Source organism: Cnephaeus nilssonii (genome assembly GCF_951640355.1).
Source record: "Cnephaeus nilssonii genome assembly, chromosome: 1".
In the NCBI taxonomy this organism is placed as follows: Eukaryota; Metazoa; Chordata; class Mammalia; order Chiroptera; family Vespertilionidae; genus Cnephaeus; species Cnephaeus nilssonii.
The window spans coordinates 117,123,034-117,143,287 of record NC_137072.1 but is presented as its reverse complement, the minus strand read 5'-3'; the positions used below and the strand labels follow the sequence as shown (position 1 = coordinate 117,143,287).

The following is a 20,254-nucleotide window of genomic DNA, read 5'->3' as shown; positions in this document are numbered from 1 at the left end:
GGAGGTGAGGAGGTGAGGCCCTCAGGTGGAGGGGGAGGAGCGGGGAGGAGGGGGGGGTGAGGAGGGAGCGTGGGGAGGAGGGGGAGGAGGAGACGGGTCGGGGCATGGAGGTGAGGAGGTGAGGCCCTCAGTGGAGGGGGAGGAGGGGGAGGAGGGGGGGGGTGAGGAGGAGGGTGGGGAGAGGGGGAGGAGGGGACAGGTGGGGGCATGGAGGTGAGGAGGTGAGGCCCTCAGGTGGGAGGGGGAGGAGCGGGAGGAGGAGGAGGTCAGCTCCCGGAGCTGTGCAGCGCTGTCCTGTGGGTGAGTTTTCTGTCCGTGAACTTCAGCGGCAGGATCTGCCCGCTGGGCCCAGAGGGAAGACAGGGCGGGGCTGAGGGACGAGGCTGCAGCCATGAGGACTGCCCACCCCGGGAACAAGGACAAGGGAGGGGACGGCCTGGCCCTGTCCCGCGAGCATCCCTGGGATGAGGTGGGTGCCCCCCGCCCCCCCCGCTGCCCCGCCACAGGACGCGGCCGGGCCCTCGGGCCACGGAGGCTCACCGCTCCACCGTCTCGCAGAACAGCACGATGACCTCCTGCTGCACGTAGTACTCCCGGGGCGACTTCACGGGCACCATGGCCGAGACGTAGCTGCAACACGGGGAGGTGAGCGGGGCTGCGGGCGTCGCAGATGGACCCAACCCCCGCCCTCCCCATGTCCCGCGCTGCGTAAGGCACAGCCGCCAGCGCGACCCCGTCGGGTCAGAGCTGCTCTGGGTCAGGCCCCTTCCGGCGCCTCCTCAGGCCCCCTCCCCCCCTCTCGGCCCTGCCCTCCTGAGCTGTCACTGCTCACCTCCCTGGCATCCTGCCTGGCCAGCCCTGACCAGTGAGCAAGGGGAGAAGGAGGGGAGGGAGGGAGGGTAGGAAGGAGGGAGGGAGGTAGGAAGGAGGGAGGGAAGAGGAGAAGGGGGGAGGGAGGGAAGGAGGGAGGGTGGGAGAGAGGGTAGGAAGGAGGGAGGGAAGAGGAGAAGGAGGGAAGGGAGGGAGGGTAGGAAGGAGGGAGGGAGAGAAGGAGGGAGGGAGGAAGGATAGAAAGGAGGGAGGGAAGAGGAGAAGGAGGGGAGGGAGGGTAGGAAGGAGGGAGGGTAGGAAGGAGGGAGGGAAGAGGAGAAGGGGGGAGGGAGGGAAGGAGGGAGGGTGGGAGAGAGGGTAGGAAGGAGGGAGGGAAGAGGAGAAGGAGGGAAGGGAGGGAGGGTAGGAAGGAGGGAGGGAGAGAAGGAGGGAGGGAGGAAGGATAGAAAGGAGGGAGGGAAGAGGAGAAGGAGGGGAGGGAGGGTAGGAAGGAGGGAGGGTAGGAAGGAGGGAGGGAAGAGGAGAAGGGGGGGAGGGAGGGAAGGAGGGAGGGTGGGAGAGAGGGTAGGAAGGAGGGAGGGAAGAGGAGAAGGAGGGAAGGGAGGGAGGGTAGGAAGGAGGGAGGGAGAGAAGGAGGGAGGGAGGAAGGATAGAAAGGAGGGAGGGAAGAGGAGAAGGAGGGGAGGGAGGGGAGGAAGGAGGGAGGGAGGGAGGAAGTCACAGGCGGGCAAATGCTCCCAGCCTAACCACAGGCACATCTGGGCGCCAGGGGGCACAGCAGGTGGGACGGCTGAGAAGACAGGAAAAGGCGATGGCCCTCAGCCACTGCCCGGATGAGACCACTTTTCCTGCCGGAATCGCTGCCTCCCGCTTTCTGTGGTTGTGAAAGCTTGTCGGAGGCTAGAGAATCAGCCTCAGTCTTCCCTCTTCCGGGGAGGAGGGCGGGTTCCCTCCGGGAAGTCCTCAGCCAGCGATGCCGTGTGTTGGCCAGGGCCCCCATCGTGAGCGCCGGGGGCTGCTCCCCCTGCCCAGCCTGGGGGGGGGGGTGCGGCCTCACAGCGGGCCCCCCCCAGGCGCTCGGAGCCCTTCCCCAGAGGCCTGTGGGCCGGCGGGGGGGGGGGGGGGGGCAGCTCCCTGGGGGGGGAGGGGCATCGGGAAGGAGGGAGAGGAGCATAGGGCGGGGGTGCTCAGAGCTGGTGGCGGGGGTTGTGGGGTGAACAGTGGCCGGATGGTGAGGGGCAGCTGGGGGCCCAGGGCAGGGTGAGGGCAGGCTCGGCTGGAGGGAGGAGGGCGGTCAGAGGGTGGGAGGCCCGGGAGACTGAGGCCGAGGTGGCCCACGGATGCCTTCTCCGCAGGGCCCTCCCCGGCTTTCCCGCTGAGCGGTCGGGCTCGGCGGTGGGGTGGGGTGGGGTGCACCCTGGGGTCTCCCTCCCCCCACCGCCCACACCAAGTCCCAGGGGTTACCACCCCTGCAGGCAGCCCTGACCCTGAACAGCCAGCTCCTCCCCCTGCAGTTCTCCGGCTGGAGATACCGGAAACGCCCGCCGAGCACGCACACCCACCCCACACAGACCCGAGGCCCTGACCCCACGCCTAGGCCGTGACCCCACACAGACCCGAGGCCGGCCGTGACCCCACGCCTAGGCCCTGACCCCACGCCTAGGCCCTGACCCCACACAGACCCGAGGCCATGACCCACACCTAGGCCCTGACCCCATGCCGAGGCCGTGACCCCACGCCTAGACCGTGACCCCATGCCGAGGCCGTGACCCCACACCGAGGCCCTGACCCCACGCCAAGGCCCTGACCCCATGCCGAGGCCCTGACCCCACGCCAAGGCCCTGACCCCACGCCGAGGCCCTGACCCCATGCCAAGGCCCTGACCCCACACCGAGGCCCTGACCCCACGCCAAGGCCCTGACCCCACGCCGAGGCCCTGACCCCACACCGAGGCCCTGACCCCACGCCAAGGCCCTGACCCCACGCCGAGGCCCTGACCCCACGCCAAGGCCCTGACCCCACGCCGAGGCCGTGGCCCCACGCTGAGGCTGTGGCCCCATGCCAAGGCCATGACCCCACGCCTAGGCCCTGACCCCATGCCTAGGCCATGACCTCACGCCTAGGCCATGACCCCATGCTGAGGCCCTGACCCCATGCCTAGGCCCTGACCCCATGCCGAAGCCGTGGCCCCACGCCTACAGCACACGCGTGGCCGCAAGGTCACCTCAGCTCGAACTCCGCGAACAGGACGTCGAAGTGCCTCAGGGCCTCCCTCATCTTCTCCGTGTAGGTGTTGAGGTCCCGTAGCGCCTGGTCGCGGAGGGCGCCCCGCACGTCCTCCAGGCTGCGGGTCAGCTCCTTGGCCAGCGGCCGCATGGCCATGCTCTCCAGCTCCCGGTTCATGATGATGGAGCCGGCGGCCAGGCACTGCAGGCGCAAGGAGGGTCACCACCTGCACCCGGTCCCCCGGCCCCACCCCCCCCCACCCCGGGTCCTGGGCCACACGGAGCGGGAGCTCCCGCCTGGCCCCCAGCACTGAGAAAAGCCCGGCCCCGTGAGAGGACAGTGGCCCCAAAGCTGGGCACACAGGGAACCCGGAGGCTGGTGGCCAGGCTGGGCGTGGCCTTCATCCCCAAGTCCTCTCTCCTGGGAACCCCGGCAACTCCTGCCCCCGTGCCCTCTGCTGGCTCTGGGGCCGGTGTTACAGGGTGTGGGTGTGAGGAGGAGGGGGAGGAGGGGGAGGAGGGGGAGGAGGGGGCGGGGCAGAAACCGCAGACATTCTCACTGTGACTGGCCAGAGGGGAGGGTCAATGGGGCCCGGGCGTGGGACCCCTGCCCCTCCCCCACCCACAGTAGCAACCGGACGCCACGTCGGAGCCAAGCTCCAGGCGGACCGGGGCTCGCAGAGAAACGGCTGGGCAGCGCCAAGGCCGTGACCGGGCCCAGGCGGGGCCGCTACCTCGGCGCCGAACCACAGCTGGCCCGCCAGGTTGTCATGCCGGATCTCCTCGGGGAACTTGACGCAGAAGTCGCGGGGGGCGCGGTCCTGGGGGATGCAGGCGTCCATGATCTGGTCGATGATGTTTAGCACGTTGTCCTGAAACAGGGAGACGCTGCGCTGTGGCTGCGCCGGCGGCGGGCGGGCGGGCGGCCAGGACGAAGACGACGAGACGCGGCAGCACCGCGGGCCCCGGGCACCGGGCACCACAGAAGCTCAGGGCCCGGGAGGGTCTGGGGGGAGACTCCAGCCCCTTCCCTGCTCACGCTCAGGGCGGGCACAGGCACAGGTGGGCACAAGCAGGCTAACAGTTGTTTGTGGGGAAAATCATACAATAATTAATAAATAATAACACAAGAACAGCCCAGCCAGTGTGGCTCAGTGGTTGAGCAGTGACCTATGAACCAGGAGGTCAGGGTTCGATTCCTGGTCAGGGCACGTGCCCAGGTTGCAGGCTCCATCCCCAGTGTGTGGTGCGTGCAGGAGCGGCCAATCCATGATTCTCTCTAATCATTGATGTTTTTCTCTCTCTCCCTCTCCTTCCTCTCTGAAATCAATAAAAACCTATTTTAAGCCCAAACCGGTTTGGCTCAGTGGATAGAGCATCAGCCTATGGACTGAGGGGTCCCAGGTTCGATCCCGGTCAAGGGCATGTACCTTGGTTGCAGGCACATCCCCAGTGGCGGGTGTGCAGGAGGCAGCTGATGGATGTTTCTCTCTCATCGATGTTTCTAACTCTCTATCCCTCTCCCTTCCTCTCTGTAAAAAATCAATAAAATACATTTTTATAAAACACGTATTTTAAGAAGAGAGAGACTGCTCTTTAAAACACACGGGGCAGCGAACGGTTTTGAACCCTGTATCAGAGGGTAACAAGATGGTTTTTTATTGCATCTTAAACACATTCCATTCTCTTCTTTAACACTGTCGGGTTCTTTAAACATCTACCATTTATTCTGTGAAGTTACAAACATGTTGGAATTTGTGGAGGCTTTTCCTTTAATTTGTCAGAGGTAAATCTCATGCACATTCCCCCCCGGACCACTGGGAACAGCGGGAACGGAGACGCCGGGCACCCTGGGGAAGGACCGCGGCGTCGCCTGCACTCGCCCCGTGTGCACACGGCGGTTCTGTGTTCCGCGGCTGCCGTTCCTGGGGGGACGGGTGATGACCTCACAAATCTACCTGTGAGGCTCGAGGGCCTGGCGCCCCGGCTCCCTGGCTCCTCTGCGAGGTGTCTGACCCCTCCCCACTGTTGTGACTGAGTCTGGGCCATTTCCTCCGAGGCCCTCCCTGCAGGAAAGGGCGTTACCAGGTGGGGTGTCAGGGCTCCTCCCCGCCCTGCGCCCCGCCGCCAGCCGGCCCTCCAGGAAGAGGGCTCTCACGGAGGAAGCGCCACGCAGGGAACCTCGCCTCTGCGGCCAGAAAACAAAGCTCGCCCCGCACCCCGCGGGACCGCTGCGCCATCTCTCTAAACGGGCTCTGGCTGGGAAGGCTCCTTTCTCAAGGCTCAGCACAGGCGGCAGGGACAGCGGTGACTGCTCAGCGATGGCGGCTCGTGGTGAGCGCAGCCCGGAGAGCCAGCCCCACGCTCCCTGCAGCGCCAGCTCCAACCCCGTGTCGTCCACAGACCAGCGGGTGGGGAAGAGGGTGCGTGGACGCAGGGCATGTGGCTCAGCCATGAAGAGTGACATCTTGCCCTGGTCGGCGGCTCAGTGGTTAGAGCCGGCCTGCACACCAAAGGGCTGGGGTTCCATTCCGACTGAGGTCCACACTGGTCTGATCCCTGGCCCTCGGCAGGGCGCGTGCAGGAGGCAGCCAATCGATGTGTCCCTCACATTGATGCTTCTCTGTCTCCCCCCGCCCCCCAGCCCCCACTCTCTAAGAACCAACGGAAAAGCTGTCCTCAGGGGAGGACCAACAAAAATAAAAGAAACGAAGGTAAACACCGTTTCCTGCAAGCAGAGGCAGAAAGAACTCACCGCCAGGAAGCCTGCTCTGCAGGACACGCCACAGACAGTCCTTCAGGCAGAGGGAACGGCACAGGTGGACACGGATGCCACAGAGGACGGGGCACCGGGAGGGTGACCGCGCGGCAAAGGTGCCAGGTCCTCTGCCGACACGTAATGCCACCCAGGACCCACACCCGGGACAGGCCCCACACCCGGGACAGACCCCACACCCGGGACAGGCCCCGATGCCCGGGACAGGCCCCACACCCGGGACAGGCCCCATACCCGGGACAGGCCCCACACCCAGGACAGGCCCCGATGCCCGGGACAGGCCCCACACCCGGGACAGGCCCCACACCCGGGACAGGCCCCACACCCGGGACAGACCCCACACCCAGGACAGGCCCCACACCCGGGACAGGCCCCGATGCCCGGGACAGGCCCCACACCCAGGACAGGCCCCACACCTGGGACAGGCCCCACACCCAGGACAGGCCCCGATGCCCGGGACAGGCCCCACACCCGGGACAGGCCCCATACCCGGGACAGGCCCCACACCCGGGACAGGCCCCACACCCGGGACAGGCCCCACACCCGGGACAGGCCCCATACCCGGGACAGGCCCCACACCCAGGACAGGCCCCGATGCCCGGGACAGGCCCCACACCCGGGACAGGCCCCACACCCGGGACAGGCCCCACACCCGGGACAGACCCCACACCCGGGACAGGCCCCACACCCGGGACAGGCCCCACACCCGGGACAGGCCCCACACCCGGGACAGGCCCCACACCCAGGACAGGCCTGCACTCACCTGGCAGGAGCGGAACTGGCTGACGAGCAGGGTGCACCGCTGGGGGTCCTTCCGCCCGTCCAGGCTGTCCAGCTCGGCCGCCACCTGGTTCAGCTCCTCGTCCGCATAGTAGAACTGGGCCAGCAGCTGCGGGTCCGACCTCTGGGGAGACAGCACCCGGGCGTGAGCCAGGCCGAGGTGGGCGGGCACGGGGGCGGCTGGCTCCCAGGCCGTGAGCGGTGGCTGCAGCCCCGGCGCCGACACCCGGGCGACGAGCAGGCGGCTCCCCCATCGGCTCCTGCACAGGCGTCTCCACCCGCCCGCCAGCCCGGCGCACCGGTGCGCCCTCGGCTTTAGGACGATGGGGCCGCACTGCTCCTGGGAGGCAGCACAGCGTCTCTGCAGGCAGGTCCCCCCTTCCCGGGAGGGACGCCCCACACAAGGGCCCGGGAGCGTGGGGTCGGGGTCGCCTGGCCAGTGGTGTCCTGACACCCAGCTCAGGAGTGGACGCCGGTCACCACAGCCCTGGGGCCCGTCCAGGCCAGCGGCGGCCCGCTGCCCGTCACGCGCTCCCGTCGGACCCCGGCGGTGCTGGCCTCAGCCCCTCAGCTCACACAGCTGACACTGGCCCGTGTGCAGGTGGGGCTGCAGGGGAGAACCGTGTCATCACAGGCGTGCACATGTGGCTCTGCATGTGAGTGTGCCTGTGTGTGCACACGTAAGCACACATGTGCATGAGTGTGTTTGTGTGAGTGTGAATGTGTGTGTACACAGGTGAGTGTGTGTGCACACATGTGGGTTCATGTGTGTGAGTGCATGCAGGTGTGTACACAAGTGTGTTGCATTTGTGTGTGCCCCTGCACGTGTGTGCAAGAATGTGAGCACACGCGTGCGTAGTCTGGGCGAGGGCTGGGAGGAGAGGCGCTGGCTGCTGCTCCGAATGGTGCCCTTGGCCCGCCCCCCCGCCCCCCGGAGGCCAGCCCCTCCCCGTCCTCCATTACGGCCCTTTCCCATCCTGGCACCTCCTCTTGGTTTTAGGGCACAATCTGGGGGGCAGGGAGTCGTCAGCCTGAACCGAAGACCAGAAACTCGCCCGCCGACCCCCCACCAGGGTTCACTCTTGAACTTCCGGGTCCGGCCGGGGACGCGGTGGGGCCGTGGACACCTGGAGGGGCTGCCCTGCCCCTGGACAGGCCCGAGGGCACCACAGCGCCCGGGGCTGAAGGACCCCTCCGGCCGCCCGGCTGCCCAGGCGGGAGAGGCGGGACCCCAGCTGGCGCCCTCCCAGGCCTCCTGTTGTGGCTGTGGCTCCGTTTATCAGGAACGCAAAGAACGCTGACACGTGCCCAGTGCCCAGTGCCCAGTGCCCAGTGCCCACCACAAAACACGGATCGGCGGGAGGGGCGGCGCCAGCGGACCGCTCTGGTCCCAGATCGCAGCCAGAAACCCCAGGGTCAGAACCAGCTCTGAGGCCGGGCCGTGTGGCTCAGGCCTCCGTCCGTTTCTGAAACCGAAGAGCTGGTCGGAAGAAGAATCTGCTGCCGGTCGTGCACTCCCCCGGTTTCCGGTCACCAGGGACCCCCAGGAAGGGGCCGGCGGCCGCGGTCACCTTTCCCGCAGCAGCACCACGGGCGTCCTGACAGCCCGAGCGGTCGGGACACCCAAACACCTCGGCTGCCCTCACCGTCACAGACACGCCGTCTCTCGTTAAAATGCCTTCACTGCATCGCCTGGTGCGCCACGCGCCCACGTCGACACTCGGCGACCTCCTGGCGTTCCTGAGGGAAGCCCCGCAGGCCCCTGCAGATCTAGAAGGTTCCGTCCCTAAGAGACACTGCAGACCAGGCCAGAGCCCTCCTCTGAGATTCCCCGACGTCAGCACGGCGCTCCCGGCGGGCGGGCCGCCCTGGCTGCCTGAAGTCTGAGCTGACTCTGCGAGGAGCACGTATGACCTTCCGAGGAGTGACTAGCGCAACAGAAAACAGCCATCTCCGTTGTCTTCCTTGTGGCAGGAAAACAGGGCCCGGCCGCCCCCTCGGGCCAGGCACCCGTGAGGGGCCACCTTCAGACGGGGCCACCGAAGTGCGGCCCTCAGCTGTCCGCCCGCACCCTCCGCTCCGGACCCATTGGCCGAGGCCGCCTCCCCAGCCGGCTGGCCCGCCAGCACCAGGGAAGGTCTGCCTGGGCCGGGTGCTGGCCAGGAGGCGGGGCTGGGACGCCCCCGGCTCCCCCTGCCGGGGGCTCCGACCTCCTGGGCAGAGACCACCGTGGAGGCTCCGTGCTGGAGGGTGCTCCCAGCACCGACGCCGAGGAAGGGGCCTCCTGCCGCCGGCACGCGTGGCTGTGGACCAGCAGAGGCCACCGGGTGGGCACGCTGCAGCCACGGTCTCTCGCCAGGCGGTCCTCCCCTCCTGACCCCGGGCGGGCAGACACCGGCCTGAGCGGTCACTCACACGCTGGGACCTGCGGGGCCTCACGCCGCAAGCCACCCGTAGGCCCTGCCCCGGGGCCCTCCGACTGACTGATGTGTCTCCGAAGTCTCCCTTTTCTCTCTTTGTTAATCCTCACCCAGGGGTGTTTTACGTTGATTTTTAGAGACAGTGGGAGGGTGAGAGACAGAGAGAGACACTTTGATGTGAGAGGCACAGCCATTGTTACTCCCCGCAGGGGCCCCGACCAGGTCCAGGATGGAGCCTGCACCCAAGGTGCGTGCCCTTGACCGAATCAAACCCGGGACCCTCAGTCCCCAGGCTGATGCTCTATCCACTGAGCCACACCGGCCCGGGAGAAAGCGCCTGCTTCTGAGGGCGCTGTGACCAGGTCCGCCCTGATGGCGCCCGTCTCGAGGCGGGCGTGCTGTGCACACGGCCGCACGCAGTCGGGACGGACCCCGCATATTCAGGGGCGGGAGGCGGGGGTGTGGAACCAGGCTGCCCCCCAGGACCTCGGCTCTCTGAGGGAGAAAAGCTGGCCCTTCAGGCTGTCAGATGGGCACGGTGTGGTTCGCCCACATCAGAGGCCTCCCGCTCGGCGCCTGCGGGGGGTCCGGCTCCGGCCCGCCCAGCAGCGCCGTCCCCGCTCCTCCCCACGGCCCTGTGTGCAATGCCCCTGCCAGTCTCCTCTCGGGGGCAGGACACCGGGCACAGAGAGGCCGAGACACCAGCCAAGGCCACACAGCCAGGGTGCGGTGCCGTGGGGTCAGGGCGGCCGGGGCACCCACCACCCTGCTGACCTTCGTCCTCCTTAACTACACGGAGAGCGACGAGTCCCCATAAACCACATCTACTCCTTAAATGTGGGGGGACAGGTACGGGGCCTCCTCTGGGGGTGATGGCCGTGCTCTGCAAGCAGACCGCCGGCCCGCGTGGCGTGGAACTGGCCGTGGGAGGAGCAGACTGCCACGTTCCCCCAGAGGACCGCGGCTCCGTCCTCCCCACCACAGGCGTCTTATTGCCACGAAAGCCCACCGTGCTCCTCTGCAGGGCCCGAGGGGAACCACCCTGGGCCCCGAATCACACACCCCGGAGCCCGGTCCCCCCTGCGCACAGGCACCTGCCCCCGGGCTCCCCCCAGGTCCCTTCCAGGGCTTAAGGCTCCTGGCAACGCAATTTACCCCCCCCGCCCCCCGGGCTGCGGACGCTCCGGAAGGAGGCAGGAGGGGCCGCCGGGCACACGCCCCAGTCGGCTGTGTCTCCGCCCCGCACCGTCCCTCAGAGCCCATCACCCCAGCTGGTGGCTCAGCCCCCTGCTCCCCGCGGCCCCTCACCCCCCACCGCAGCCCCCTGCTCCCCGCGGCCCCCTGCTCCCCCCGCGGCCCCCTGCTCCCCGCAGCCCCCTGCTCCCCCCGTGGCCCCTGGCTCCCCCCGCAGCTCCCGACTCCCACATCCTGACTCACGCAGCCCTTGAGCGCAGCGTGGGGGCTGCCACACGAGGTCCCGGTGTATTTCGGGTTGTTTTTAACGCTATAAAAAGGATGTCCTGCGTGTGCGATATTTGGAGACAGGCTTTGATTTGTCACATCCTGTGCGCTGCCCGTGGAGTGACTTCTGCAATCAGGCGCCCCTCGGTGAGCCCACGGCACGAGCCTCGCCCCTCGGTGAGCCCACTGCACGAGCCACGCCCCTCGGTGAGCCCACGGCACGAGCCACGCCCCTCGGTGAGCCCACGGCATGAGCCTCGCCCCTCGGTGAGCCCACTGCACGAGCCACGCCCCTCGGTGAGCCCACGGCACGAGCCACGCCCCTCGGCGAGCCCACGGCACGAGCCACGCCCCAGGGCGCCGGCTCAGGAAGGCCCTGGCTGTGGGGGCGCCGGTCCCCAGGAGGCCGCACCGGCTCCCTGTTGCCGCTGGGACAATTCCCTCCACACTCAGTGGTCAAACAACAAGACGTATTCGTTAGAGTTCCGAGGACAGAACCAGCACAGGGCCAGCAGCTAAACTCGGGTCAGCGGGCCGCTCCCTCCGGAGGGTCTGGGAGGCCTGTGTCCTCGCCTCTCCCAGCCTCTACGGTGCACGTGCGGCCAGTCCCAGCTCCCTCCGGCGGCTTCGGCCCTCCCCCCCCACAGCGGCCCCTGTGGTCACACTGCCGCCCCGGCTAATCCAGGGCCATCTCACAAGCCGACTGGTGACCTTGGCTCCATGTGCACCCTCCACGTAACCCAAGCTAGTCCCAGGCTCTGGGATCGAGGGGTGAGCATCTTGGGGGCCACCGTTCTGCCGGCTGCTGGCAGTGTTTCTGGGTCGCACCCTCCACGCCTCAGATCCCAGGGCCCCCCTTCTCTCTTTTTTAATAAAAATATTTTTATTGATCTCAGAGGGGAAGGGAGAGGGAGAGATAGAAGCATCAATGATTTGAGAGAATCATCGATCGGCTGCCTCCTGCACGCCCCCACTGGGGCTAAAGCCTGCATGTGCCCTGACCGGGAACCACACTGGGACCTCCTGGTTCGTGGGTCGGCGCTCACCCACGGAGCCACGCCGGCCGGGCTGGCTGTTTTAGAGACAGGAGGTCACAGCAGGGTTCACCTCCAGGGAATGATCTAGAAGGCTGGGAGACCAGTATGGGGCACAGGGCACAATGCTGAACAGGCAAAGGGGGTGAGGTCCAGTGCCTGGGGGGTAACCGCCCCCCCTCAGCTGTTCTAGGGCAGGTTTTCATTCTTAGCCTTTAAACTCAGTGACTAATTTAATTTATTATATGTACTAGAGGCCCGAGGCACGCAATTTGTGCAAGGGCCTTGGCCCTGGCCCCCGCCCACCGCCACCGCGGCCCCCGCCTGCTGCCGCCACAGCCTGGGGCCTCTGCCGCGGCCCCCGCCCGCCGTGGCTTTGTGTGGAAGGATGTCCGGAAGGACGTCTGGTCTAATTAGCATATTATGCTTTTACTATTATAGATTATTATAGATACCAGTACATGATATATAATCAATACAAGTATAATCAATAAGTCCAAATTAGTGTATGTAAATAGAATCAATTTATATGTATTAATTTGGATTTGTTGATTATATTTCCACCTAAAAATATACTTGGATATATGGGGTAAATAAAGTTATCATTAAAAGGCTAAACAAATAAACAAGTAAACCCGGTGGCGATGCCTCACCTCGGGAGGGCCTCCGTCCTGACTCTCCCTCACCTCCCCCTGCTGCCGGCTGCCGGGCTCCGGGAAACCTTTCTGCCGAGTGTGGTAGCTTTTCCCGGGAACCCCACTCAGTGAGTTACTCTGCGGACCAGGCGACTGAGGCCCACAGGGAATCAAGCTGGGTGCGGGCCTTCCTGGACGCCGTCCAGAGGGGGTGTGAGTGGGCCTCGAACCCGCCCACCGAGCTCCACCCAGAGCCAGCCCTGGCCCAGAGTCCCTGCCACCCATCACCCACCCCACCCCTCACGCCAGGGCCACCACGGGAGTGACCCCAGGACACAGAGTCCCATCCACCACCAGGGGGCAGAGCTGACGGCCTCTGAGGAGGGCCCGGTCCTGCGGGTCCAGGGAAAGGGACCTGTGGGCTCCGAGCTGGGCGAGCTGGGCCTCGAGCAGCAGCCCAGGGCGCCTCCTCCCCGTGACCTCCAGGGGCGCTGCGCTTCTCCGGAAAGACACCCCCCCCATGCTAAACCCTTTTGTTTATTGCGGTGAAATTCACATAACGTACAATTAACCATTTTTTAAAATATCTTTTTATTGATTCAGAGAGGAAGGGAGAGGGAGATAGAAGCATCCATGATGAGGGAGGATCACTGATTGGCTGCCTCCTGCACGCCCCCCACGGGGGATGGAGCCTGCAACCCGGGCCTGTGCCCTGACCGGGAATCGAACCCTGACCTCCTGGTTCATAGGTGGACGCTCAGCCACTGAGCCACACCGACTGGGCTCATTAGCCATTTTAAAGTGCGCAGGCCAGTGACACGGGACATTCACACTGTGGTCCCACCACCTTTGGCCCGAAGGAGACCCGCAGCCCTCGACTGCCACTCATCCCCGCCCCGCCCCGCCCCGCCCCGCCCCGCCCCGCCCCGCCTCTGCACTCGCCTGTTCTAGACGTTTCGTGTTCCGTGTGCACAGACGCACGCGCTGTGCCTGGCTCCCGACACCGAGCCCCGTGTCTCCGCTCGCCCGCGTGGCAGCAGGGACTGCCTTCCTGTCCGTGGCTCAGTGACCACCTGCCTCCGGCCCAGTCACTGCGGACGGGCTTCTGGCCGCTACGAGGACGTTACTATGCGCATGGGCGTTCTTAAGTGCATCTGACATTGTGTGTGTGTTTGTTTGTTACGGGTCTCAGAGAGAGGAGAGGAGAGAGGGAGAGAGATGTCAACGTGAGCGAGGAACATTGATGGGTTGCCTCCCACACGCACCCCAACTGGGGATCGAACCCCCAACCTGGGGATGTGCCCTGACCGGAAACTGAACCCTAACCCTTCAGAGCGCCAACCCACTGAGCCACATTGGCCAGGGCGCGTCTGACATTTAGGTGGTTCATTGTCCTTTGAGGCCATTTTAGAATTATAACATCCCTAAACATAATTGGAATCATCCTCAAAAACTGAAAATCCGAAGATAAAAATGTCTGCCCTACACCCCCCCCCCCACAATGGGTGAGCTAACCCCTCTCCCCGAGCCCGGGCCATGGCTGGGGGGGAGCACACTGGAGACCCCCACGCAGAGCCCGAGGACCCAGCCAGGAAGGGGGTCCCACGCGAAGTGCCCCACCCCTGCCCCCCCGCACGGAAACGGGGAGGCAGAGCCTCAACCTCCCTGTGCCCAGGGGAGGCCGCTCCATTCGCACGCACCAGCTCCCCCCAGAGGTCGCCACAGCGGGTAACAGCCCAACCCTCCTCCCGTGCAGCCTGTTCAGAGGGTTTAAGCCCATTCACTCCTGCCCCCCCCCCCAGCTGTGCCCCCCCCCCCACGTCTGAGTGTCTTGTGCCCCTGGGAAAAGCACAAAAGCAGCTGCTTCATGAGATGAGACTCAGGTAACACTGGGACGGCTCCGCCCCCCCGCCCCCCCGCCCCCCCGCAGGACCCCAGGCTGTGGGACCGGCCGCCTCCTCCGAGTGGGGCTCCCCCGGCTCACGCAGCCTCCGAGACCTCACGTGGGAAACGGTGCATTCGGACAGCCCAGTTGTTAACAAGCACCCCAAAACCTCAGCGGCTTAGCCAGGAGGTCTGTCCCCCAGCTGCCGTTCCACCAGCCCCTTCCCCTCGGCCTTCGCCGCCCACGGCCCTGGGGTTCCCTCCTGGATCCTGAGCCTCCAGCCAAGGAACTGGAGGGAGGGTGCGGGTCACAGGTCACAGGTCACACAGGTCACGGCCACAGGAAGACTGAGAGGTTCGGGGGCGGGCCTGACACGGTGTCCCCACTGCTGCCCACGCGGGAGGCACGTGCCAGGGGCAGTGAGGACACGGGGGGGGGCATTGCCATTCCTCCCGGCAGCTGGTGACGCCCCCCGCGAGCCTGAGGGCGTTTCCACCAGAAAGGGGCGGGGCTGCACCTGCTGGACACGCCCACTCAGGTGACAGCTGGAGCGACAGGGCCTCTGGGGCCCAGAAGACCCCCCCCCGCCCCCTCGTTCCCGCCCCCGCGCCCCCCTGGCCATGACGGTGGTGGTTAGACAGTGCAGCCATTGCTGACAACCTGGACAGAGACGTCTCCCGAACTCCACACGGCAGAGAGGGAAACTGAGGCCTGGGCTGGAGTGGGGGGTTCCCCCTCAGGCCCCGGAAGGACGCCCCTGCTGCCGTCTACGCAGACCCGAAGCCAGGTGGCGGGCAGGACAATTAAACAGCCTCACGGCGGGGAGGGGGGTGGGGGGCCATGGGGGGAGGACACGTATGTAACCCCTTAATCAATAAAGAAAAACACAACACAGCCTCCCAGCACCCCCGGTGCTCTCTGTCACAGAGCAGGACTCGCGGGCACACAGCACGGGGGGGACACAGCACGTGGGGGACACAGCACGCGGGGGCACACAGCACGTGGGGGCACACAGCACGTGGGGGGACACAGCACGTGGGGGCACACAGCACGTGGGGGGACATAGCACGTGGGGGCACACAGCACGTGGGGGGACATAGCACGTGGGGGCACACAGCACGTGGGGGCACACAGCACGTGGGGGACACAGCACGTGGGGGCACACAGCACGTGGGGGCACACAGCACGTGGGGGGACACAGCACGTGGGGGCACACAGCACGTGGGGGACACAGCACGTGGGGGCACACAGCACGTGGGGGGCACACAGCACGTGGGGGGACACAGCACGTGGGGGGACACAGCACGTGGGGACACAGCACGTGGGGGACACAGCACGTGGGGGGACACAGCACGTGGGGGACACAGCACGTGGGGGCACACAGCACGTGGGGGGACACAGCACGTGGGGGCACACAGCACGTGGGGGACATAGCACGTGGGGGCACACAGCACGTGGGGGGACACAGCACGTGGGGGCACACAGCACGTGGGGGCACACAGCACGTGGGGGCACACAGCACGTGGGGGGACATAGCACGTGGGGGCACACAGCACGTGGGGGCACACAGCACGTGGGGGTACACAGCACGTGGGGGCACACAGCACGTGGGGGGACATAGCACGTGGGGGCACACAGCACGCGGGGGACACAGCACGTGGGGGGCCACAGCACGCCGCGGGAGAATTGCGCCTCCAGCACTGCCAGGCGCGGGCTCTGGGCTGGGCATCCCCACTCTGACAAGCGCGTCTGCGGCTCTGGGCACCCGGAGGCTGGGGCGGCGCTGAGCATCCAGTGACCTCACAGGCTCCCGTTGGGGGGCGGGGGCGCTGCTGGAGCCATTCGGTGCGGCTTCAGACCTCGGCCCTCGGCCCGGCTCCCACTCAGCAGAGCCACGGCCTGCACTTCCCGTCAGCGCTGCTCTGCCCAGCACGCCCGGCGCGGACAGCGATGCCGCACTGCTGCTCGCCTGCAGCTCCCCTGCGACGTGGCCACCCCCTCTGCCGCCCCCCCACCCCACCCCCCACCCCGCTCTGCCGCCCGGGCAGGAGCACATGAAGCCTGGGCGGTGAGCGAGAGCCCCGCGGAGTCGCTCCCCAGCCCTCAAGCCTCCGGCGCCCACAGCGGGCACGGCTGTGCGTCTGAGGGAGCGGGGAGGGCAGCGGGGAGGGAGGGCGGGTCCCGGCCGAGTGCAGGAGGAGCGGGAGGAGCGGGAGGAGCAGGAGGAGCGGAGCCGCGCCCGCCTCGCCTGCCCTGACTCAGCGCTGCCCAGCATCCTTCCCAGAACTCCCCCGCTCCGTGCCAGGCACCTGCCGGCGGCGGGAGCTGGCCCGGCACAGGCTGAGCCCGGGTTCCGGGAGCCTGGCTCTCCCGCGGCTCACGAGAGAGCAGACTGCTCCTCCGAGGGCGGCCGGAGCTGCGAGGCGCTCAGCCTCTATCAGCGTCTGTGCCCGGCCCGCGGGCGTCCAGCCGGGCAGCGTCACCACCGCCCGCAATTCCTCCTCCAAGATGGAGAACACAGTCATCCTGGCCCGTCACTGACACCTCCCCGCTGCCGGCCAGGGGTCCTCCCGCGGGCAGCGTCCCACACGCCTGCTCCAGGCCGCGTCCGTCCAGAGAAGACAACCCCTCAGGCTCTGCATGAAGAAAGCCGCGCGGAGTTTAAAAGACTGCCTTCAAGAAGGCACATGGAAATGTGGGATGCAAAGGGCACCTTAAGACATTTTTTTAAATTGGATTCAGAGAGAGAGAGACATCAGTGATGCGAGAGAATCATTGAAGGGCTGCCTCCCTGCACGCCCCAACTCAGGAATGAGCCCACAACCCCGGCCTGTGCCCTGACCAGGAATCGGACCATGACCTCCTGGTTCACAGGACGAGGCTCAACCCCTGAGCCTCCCCGGCCTGGCAGCAAACGGCATTTTAATGTGAAACTACTACACCTACATCAGGTTTATTTTTTACTCGACTTAGGTAGTTACTAATGACTCAGAGAGGGAACGACCCAGCGTCAGGAGAGCAGAAAGCACCCCCAACCTCCTCAGAGCCACGAGGACAGGGAGCGAGGACAGGGAGCGTTCTGGTCTCGGGGCATTTTCCACAGTCGCAAACAAGCAGCTCAGCGCTCCGTCGTGCACCCGAGCCGGGGCTACGTCAAGAATGCAGTTGGGACTGTACGTGCATCTCAATACCAACATGAAAAAAGTGCTCGCAGGCCACCGTCTCCCCCAGACACATCCTCCCGCCGCTCACATCTCACACATCAACCCTGCCAGGCCCAGAACCTTCCCAGGCAGGCCTGGCTGGGTGCTGACTGTGCCAAAATGTGTTAAACTCGGGAGGAGGGGGAGATAAAACAACTCGCAATGCCAGGCAAATAGCTGAGCGGTGGCGTGAGGAATGAAAGCCGACGGGGGTGACCTAACATACCCCCGCCTTCAAACAATCAAGACATTTAAGTCCAAAGACAGATCTCAAATAAGGGACTGCCCAGCCTCGGACTGAACGCAGGCACCGCTCCCCGCAGATGCCACGCAGGACACGGAGATGCAGGTGCAGATGCGTCTGGAGCCCAGGGGTCAGCGACAGGACTTAGCCAATACGATGAGCTGACAGGGAGGAAAAGGGAGGAGCAGAGCAAACACCACCCCCTCCGCCCGAGAGCACACATCTTTGGGCCCGTCACCAGGGTTGGTAACTCCCCAACCCAGCCCGCGCCGGGTCAGGCCGGGAGCGGGCCTTGAAGGGCAGCGCCCGCTGCAGAGGGAAACGTAGGGACTCCATCCTCCGTTCTGGGGTACACGCCGAGGATGGGGCAGCATCGTTCTCCCCTTTTAAAGACTTGCCCTAAAGGACACAGGCAGGGCCGCGGCACCCCCAGCTACGATGACACGCGGGGCCCACAATCCTCTCCTCCCCTCCAACAGCAGAGCCCGCTTGGCGACCCCGGACACGAGGCTCTTCCCCGCCCGCCTGGACAGAGGCCCGCAGCCCAGGACCCCTGACAAAGCGTTTTCGGAGACACCATGTCCCCTGGCCCTGGCCATTTGTCCTTGAACATGCAATGCCCCCCCCATGACCTTTAGACAAGCAGACTGAGTTTTTCCTTTACTAGTGACAAAAGCCACACAAACAGAACGCGCTCCGTGCAGCGGCTGCCTGCCACCTTCCCTGGCAGCCTAGTGACAGCGGGCAGGGGAGCCTCCCTGGGGCTGAGGTCTGGGGGGCTGAGGGCGGGGGGGCTGAGGCCTGGGGGACTGAGAGGGGGAGGGGGGCTGAGGCCTGGGGGGGGCTGAGGCCTGGGGGGGGCTGAGGCCTGGGGGGGCTGAGGCCTGGGGGGCTGAGCGGGGGCTGAGGCCTGGGGGGCTAAGGCCTTGTGGGGGCTGAGGCCTGGGGGCTGAGGCCTTGTGGGGGCTGAGGCCTGGGGGCTGAGGCCTGGGGGTCTGGGTGAGAAGAGGGCCTGCAGAAGGCAGCCAAGGACAGTGAGGCCCCAAACCACACTCAGTGCCAGGAAGCCAGGGTCCGGGGCAGCCCACCACCCCTAAGTAGGGCGACGTAGCCGGAGGGCAGTGCTGCTGCTCCAGGCAAGCAAGGACCCGAAACCAAGGGCCCAAGGCAGGGCCCGGGCATCCTGAGCCCCCAAACCAGCACTCACACTGGGAGGGCTCTTCCCTCCAAAGCCTGGAGCCTTCAGGTCCCTGAGCTCGCGCCCCACAACCTCCAGTGCCTGTCCTCCTAAGGGGCCTGCTGCCTCCCCGCTGGGGGGGGGGGGGCACCTGGAGGGCACGGATTTAAGGAAACCCCACCCGGATGGACACCCTCGCGGGGACGGCAGCGGATCCAGAAAAGTGGTTCGCCTGGGAGGAGCGGTGAGGTCCCCGGGGCCATCAGCGACACCGACCTGGATGTCCGAGGCGCCCTTTGGCCACCGGTGACCCCACCGGAGCCACAACCCCCCCCCCCACCACCAAGACCTGGGCGCCCCGGGGCCCTCCCGCTTCGCGGCCCGGGACACAGAGGGTGCCACTAGGACCCAGCGCCCAGGACCCTGCGCCCGCCGCTCTGGCCTCAGCAGACACGAGCCTGGGCGGGCGGGCGGCGGGGACACAGCGCCCGCAGTGCGACTGGCGCAGCCGCCGAGGCTGGGGCGCGCCGCCCAGACCGGACCCCGACCCCGACCCCGCGCCCAGGAGGGACGCCGCGCGGGGAGACGGGAGAGCGCGCGGGTGGGCGCCGGGCACGGGTGGGGGCGCCGCTGGCCGAGGTGTGGACCGGTCCCGGTTCTGGAAGGCAGGGCCCAGACAGCGGATGGGAATCCGCTGTGGACACAGGGACCGGGGAGAAGAAACGGGGTTCCCTCCAGAACCGGGGGGAAGTGGCGGGGTCCTCCCCGGAATGCGGAGAAAGGTCGAGAAGTACCTCCCAAGCCCGGGATGGGGGGAGGGGGGACGGGGAATGAAGAGGCACCGGGGGCAGGACTCAGGAGTAGGGGTCCGCTACGGGCTGGGGAGCGGGGTCGCGAGGTGCCAGCGGACACGGAGGGCGAGGGAGCGGGGCCGCCCTGGGCGCGGGCGCGGGCGGGGGTGCACCCAGGCCGGGTCCGTCGCGCACGGGGCTGGGCTCCTTCCTGGGCACCGCCGCTCGCCGGGCTGGACCGCGGACCCGCCGCGGGGGAGGGCGCCGTCAGCGCGGGCGGAGTGCGGGCGGTCTGCGCGGGCGGCGGGACGGGGCCGCTCACCTTGGGTTTGTACAGCCACTTTCGGAACCTGTGCATCATCGCCGCGCCGGCCCGGCCCGCCCGGCGGCCCTCCCTCCACGGCGAGGCGCCCGGGCCCGGCTGCGGCGGCGGTCCCAGGGCGCCGGGGGGCGCCGGGCAGGTGCGCAGCCGGGAGACGCTCCGCCAGCGGCGCGCGGCGCGGACCCGCAGACCGCGGCGGGCGACCGGCTGACGCGGCTCGGGGCGCCGGCGCCTCGCCGCTCACTGACACCCGCGCCTCCGCCGGCCCCCGCCTCCCGCGCTGCACATGCGCCGAGGCCCGTGAGCCCCCTGCCCGCCGCCCGCGGTCCAGGCTGCCCAATCCGCGCGCCGCGCCGCGCCGCGCCGGGCCCCGCCCGAGGCGCGCTCCCCGCCCGGGGGCAGCCCGGGCGCCTAGCGGGGCCTGGAAACTACAAGTCCCGTCCGGCATCGCAGGGGCGGGGCCCTGTGCG

At 67.0% G+C, this 20,254-nt stretch overlaps 1 protein-coding gene across 1 annotated transcript in view; it reads right to left on the bottom strand.

The window, feature by feature from the left end:
- Positions 1 to 20,054, bottom strand: part of ZFYVE28 (zinc finger FYVE-type containing 28) — a 45,328-nt gene extending 25,274 nt beyond the window's left edge. The window contains 5 exon segments of the mRNA XM_079770063.1: positions 541 to 630; positions 3,056 to 3,258; positions 3,791 to 3,928; positions 6,596 to 6,736; positions 19,785 to 20,054. Of these exon segments, the coding sequence (XP_079626189.1) occupies positions 541 to 630; positions 3,056 to 3,258; positions 3,791 to 3,928; positions 6,596 to 6,736; positions 19,785 to 19,823 (611 nt within the window). The 5' untranslated portion in view covers positions 19,824 to 20,054.
- Positions 20,055 to 20,254: the final 200 nt, after the last annotated feature.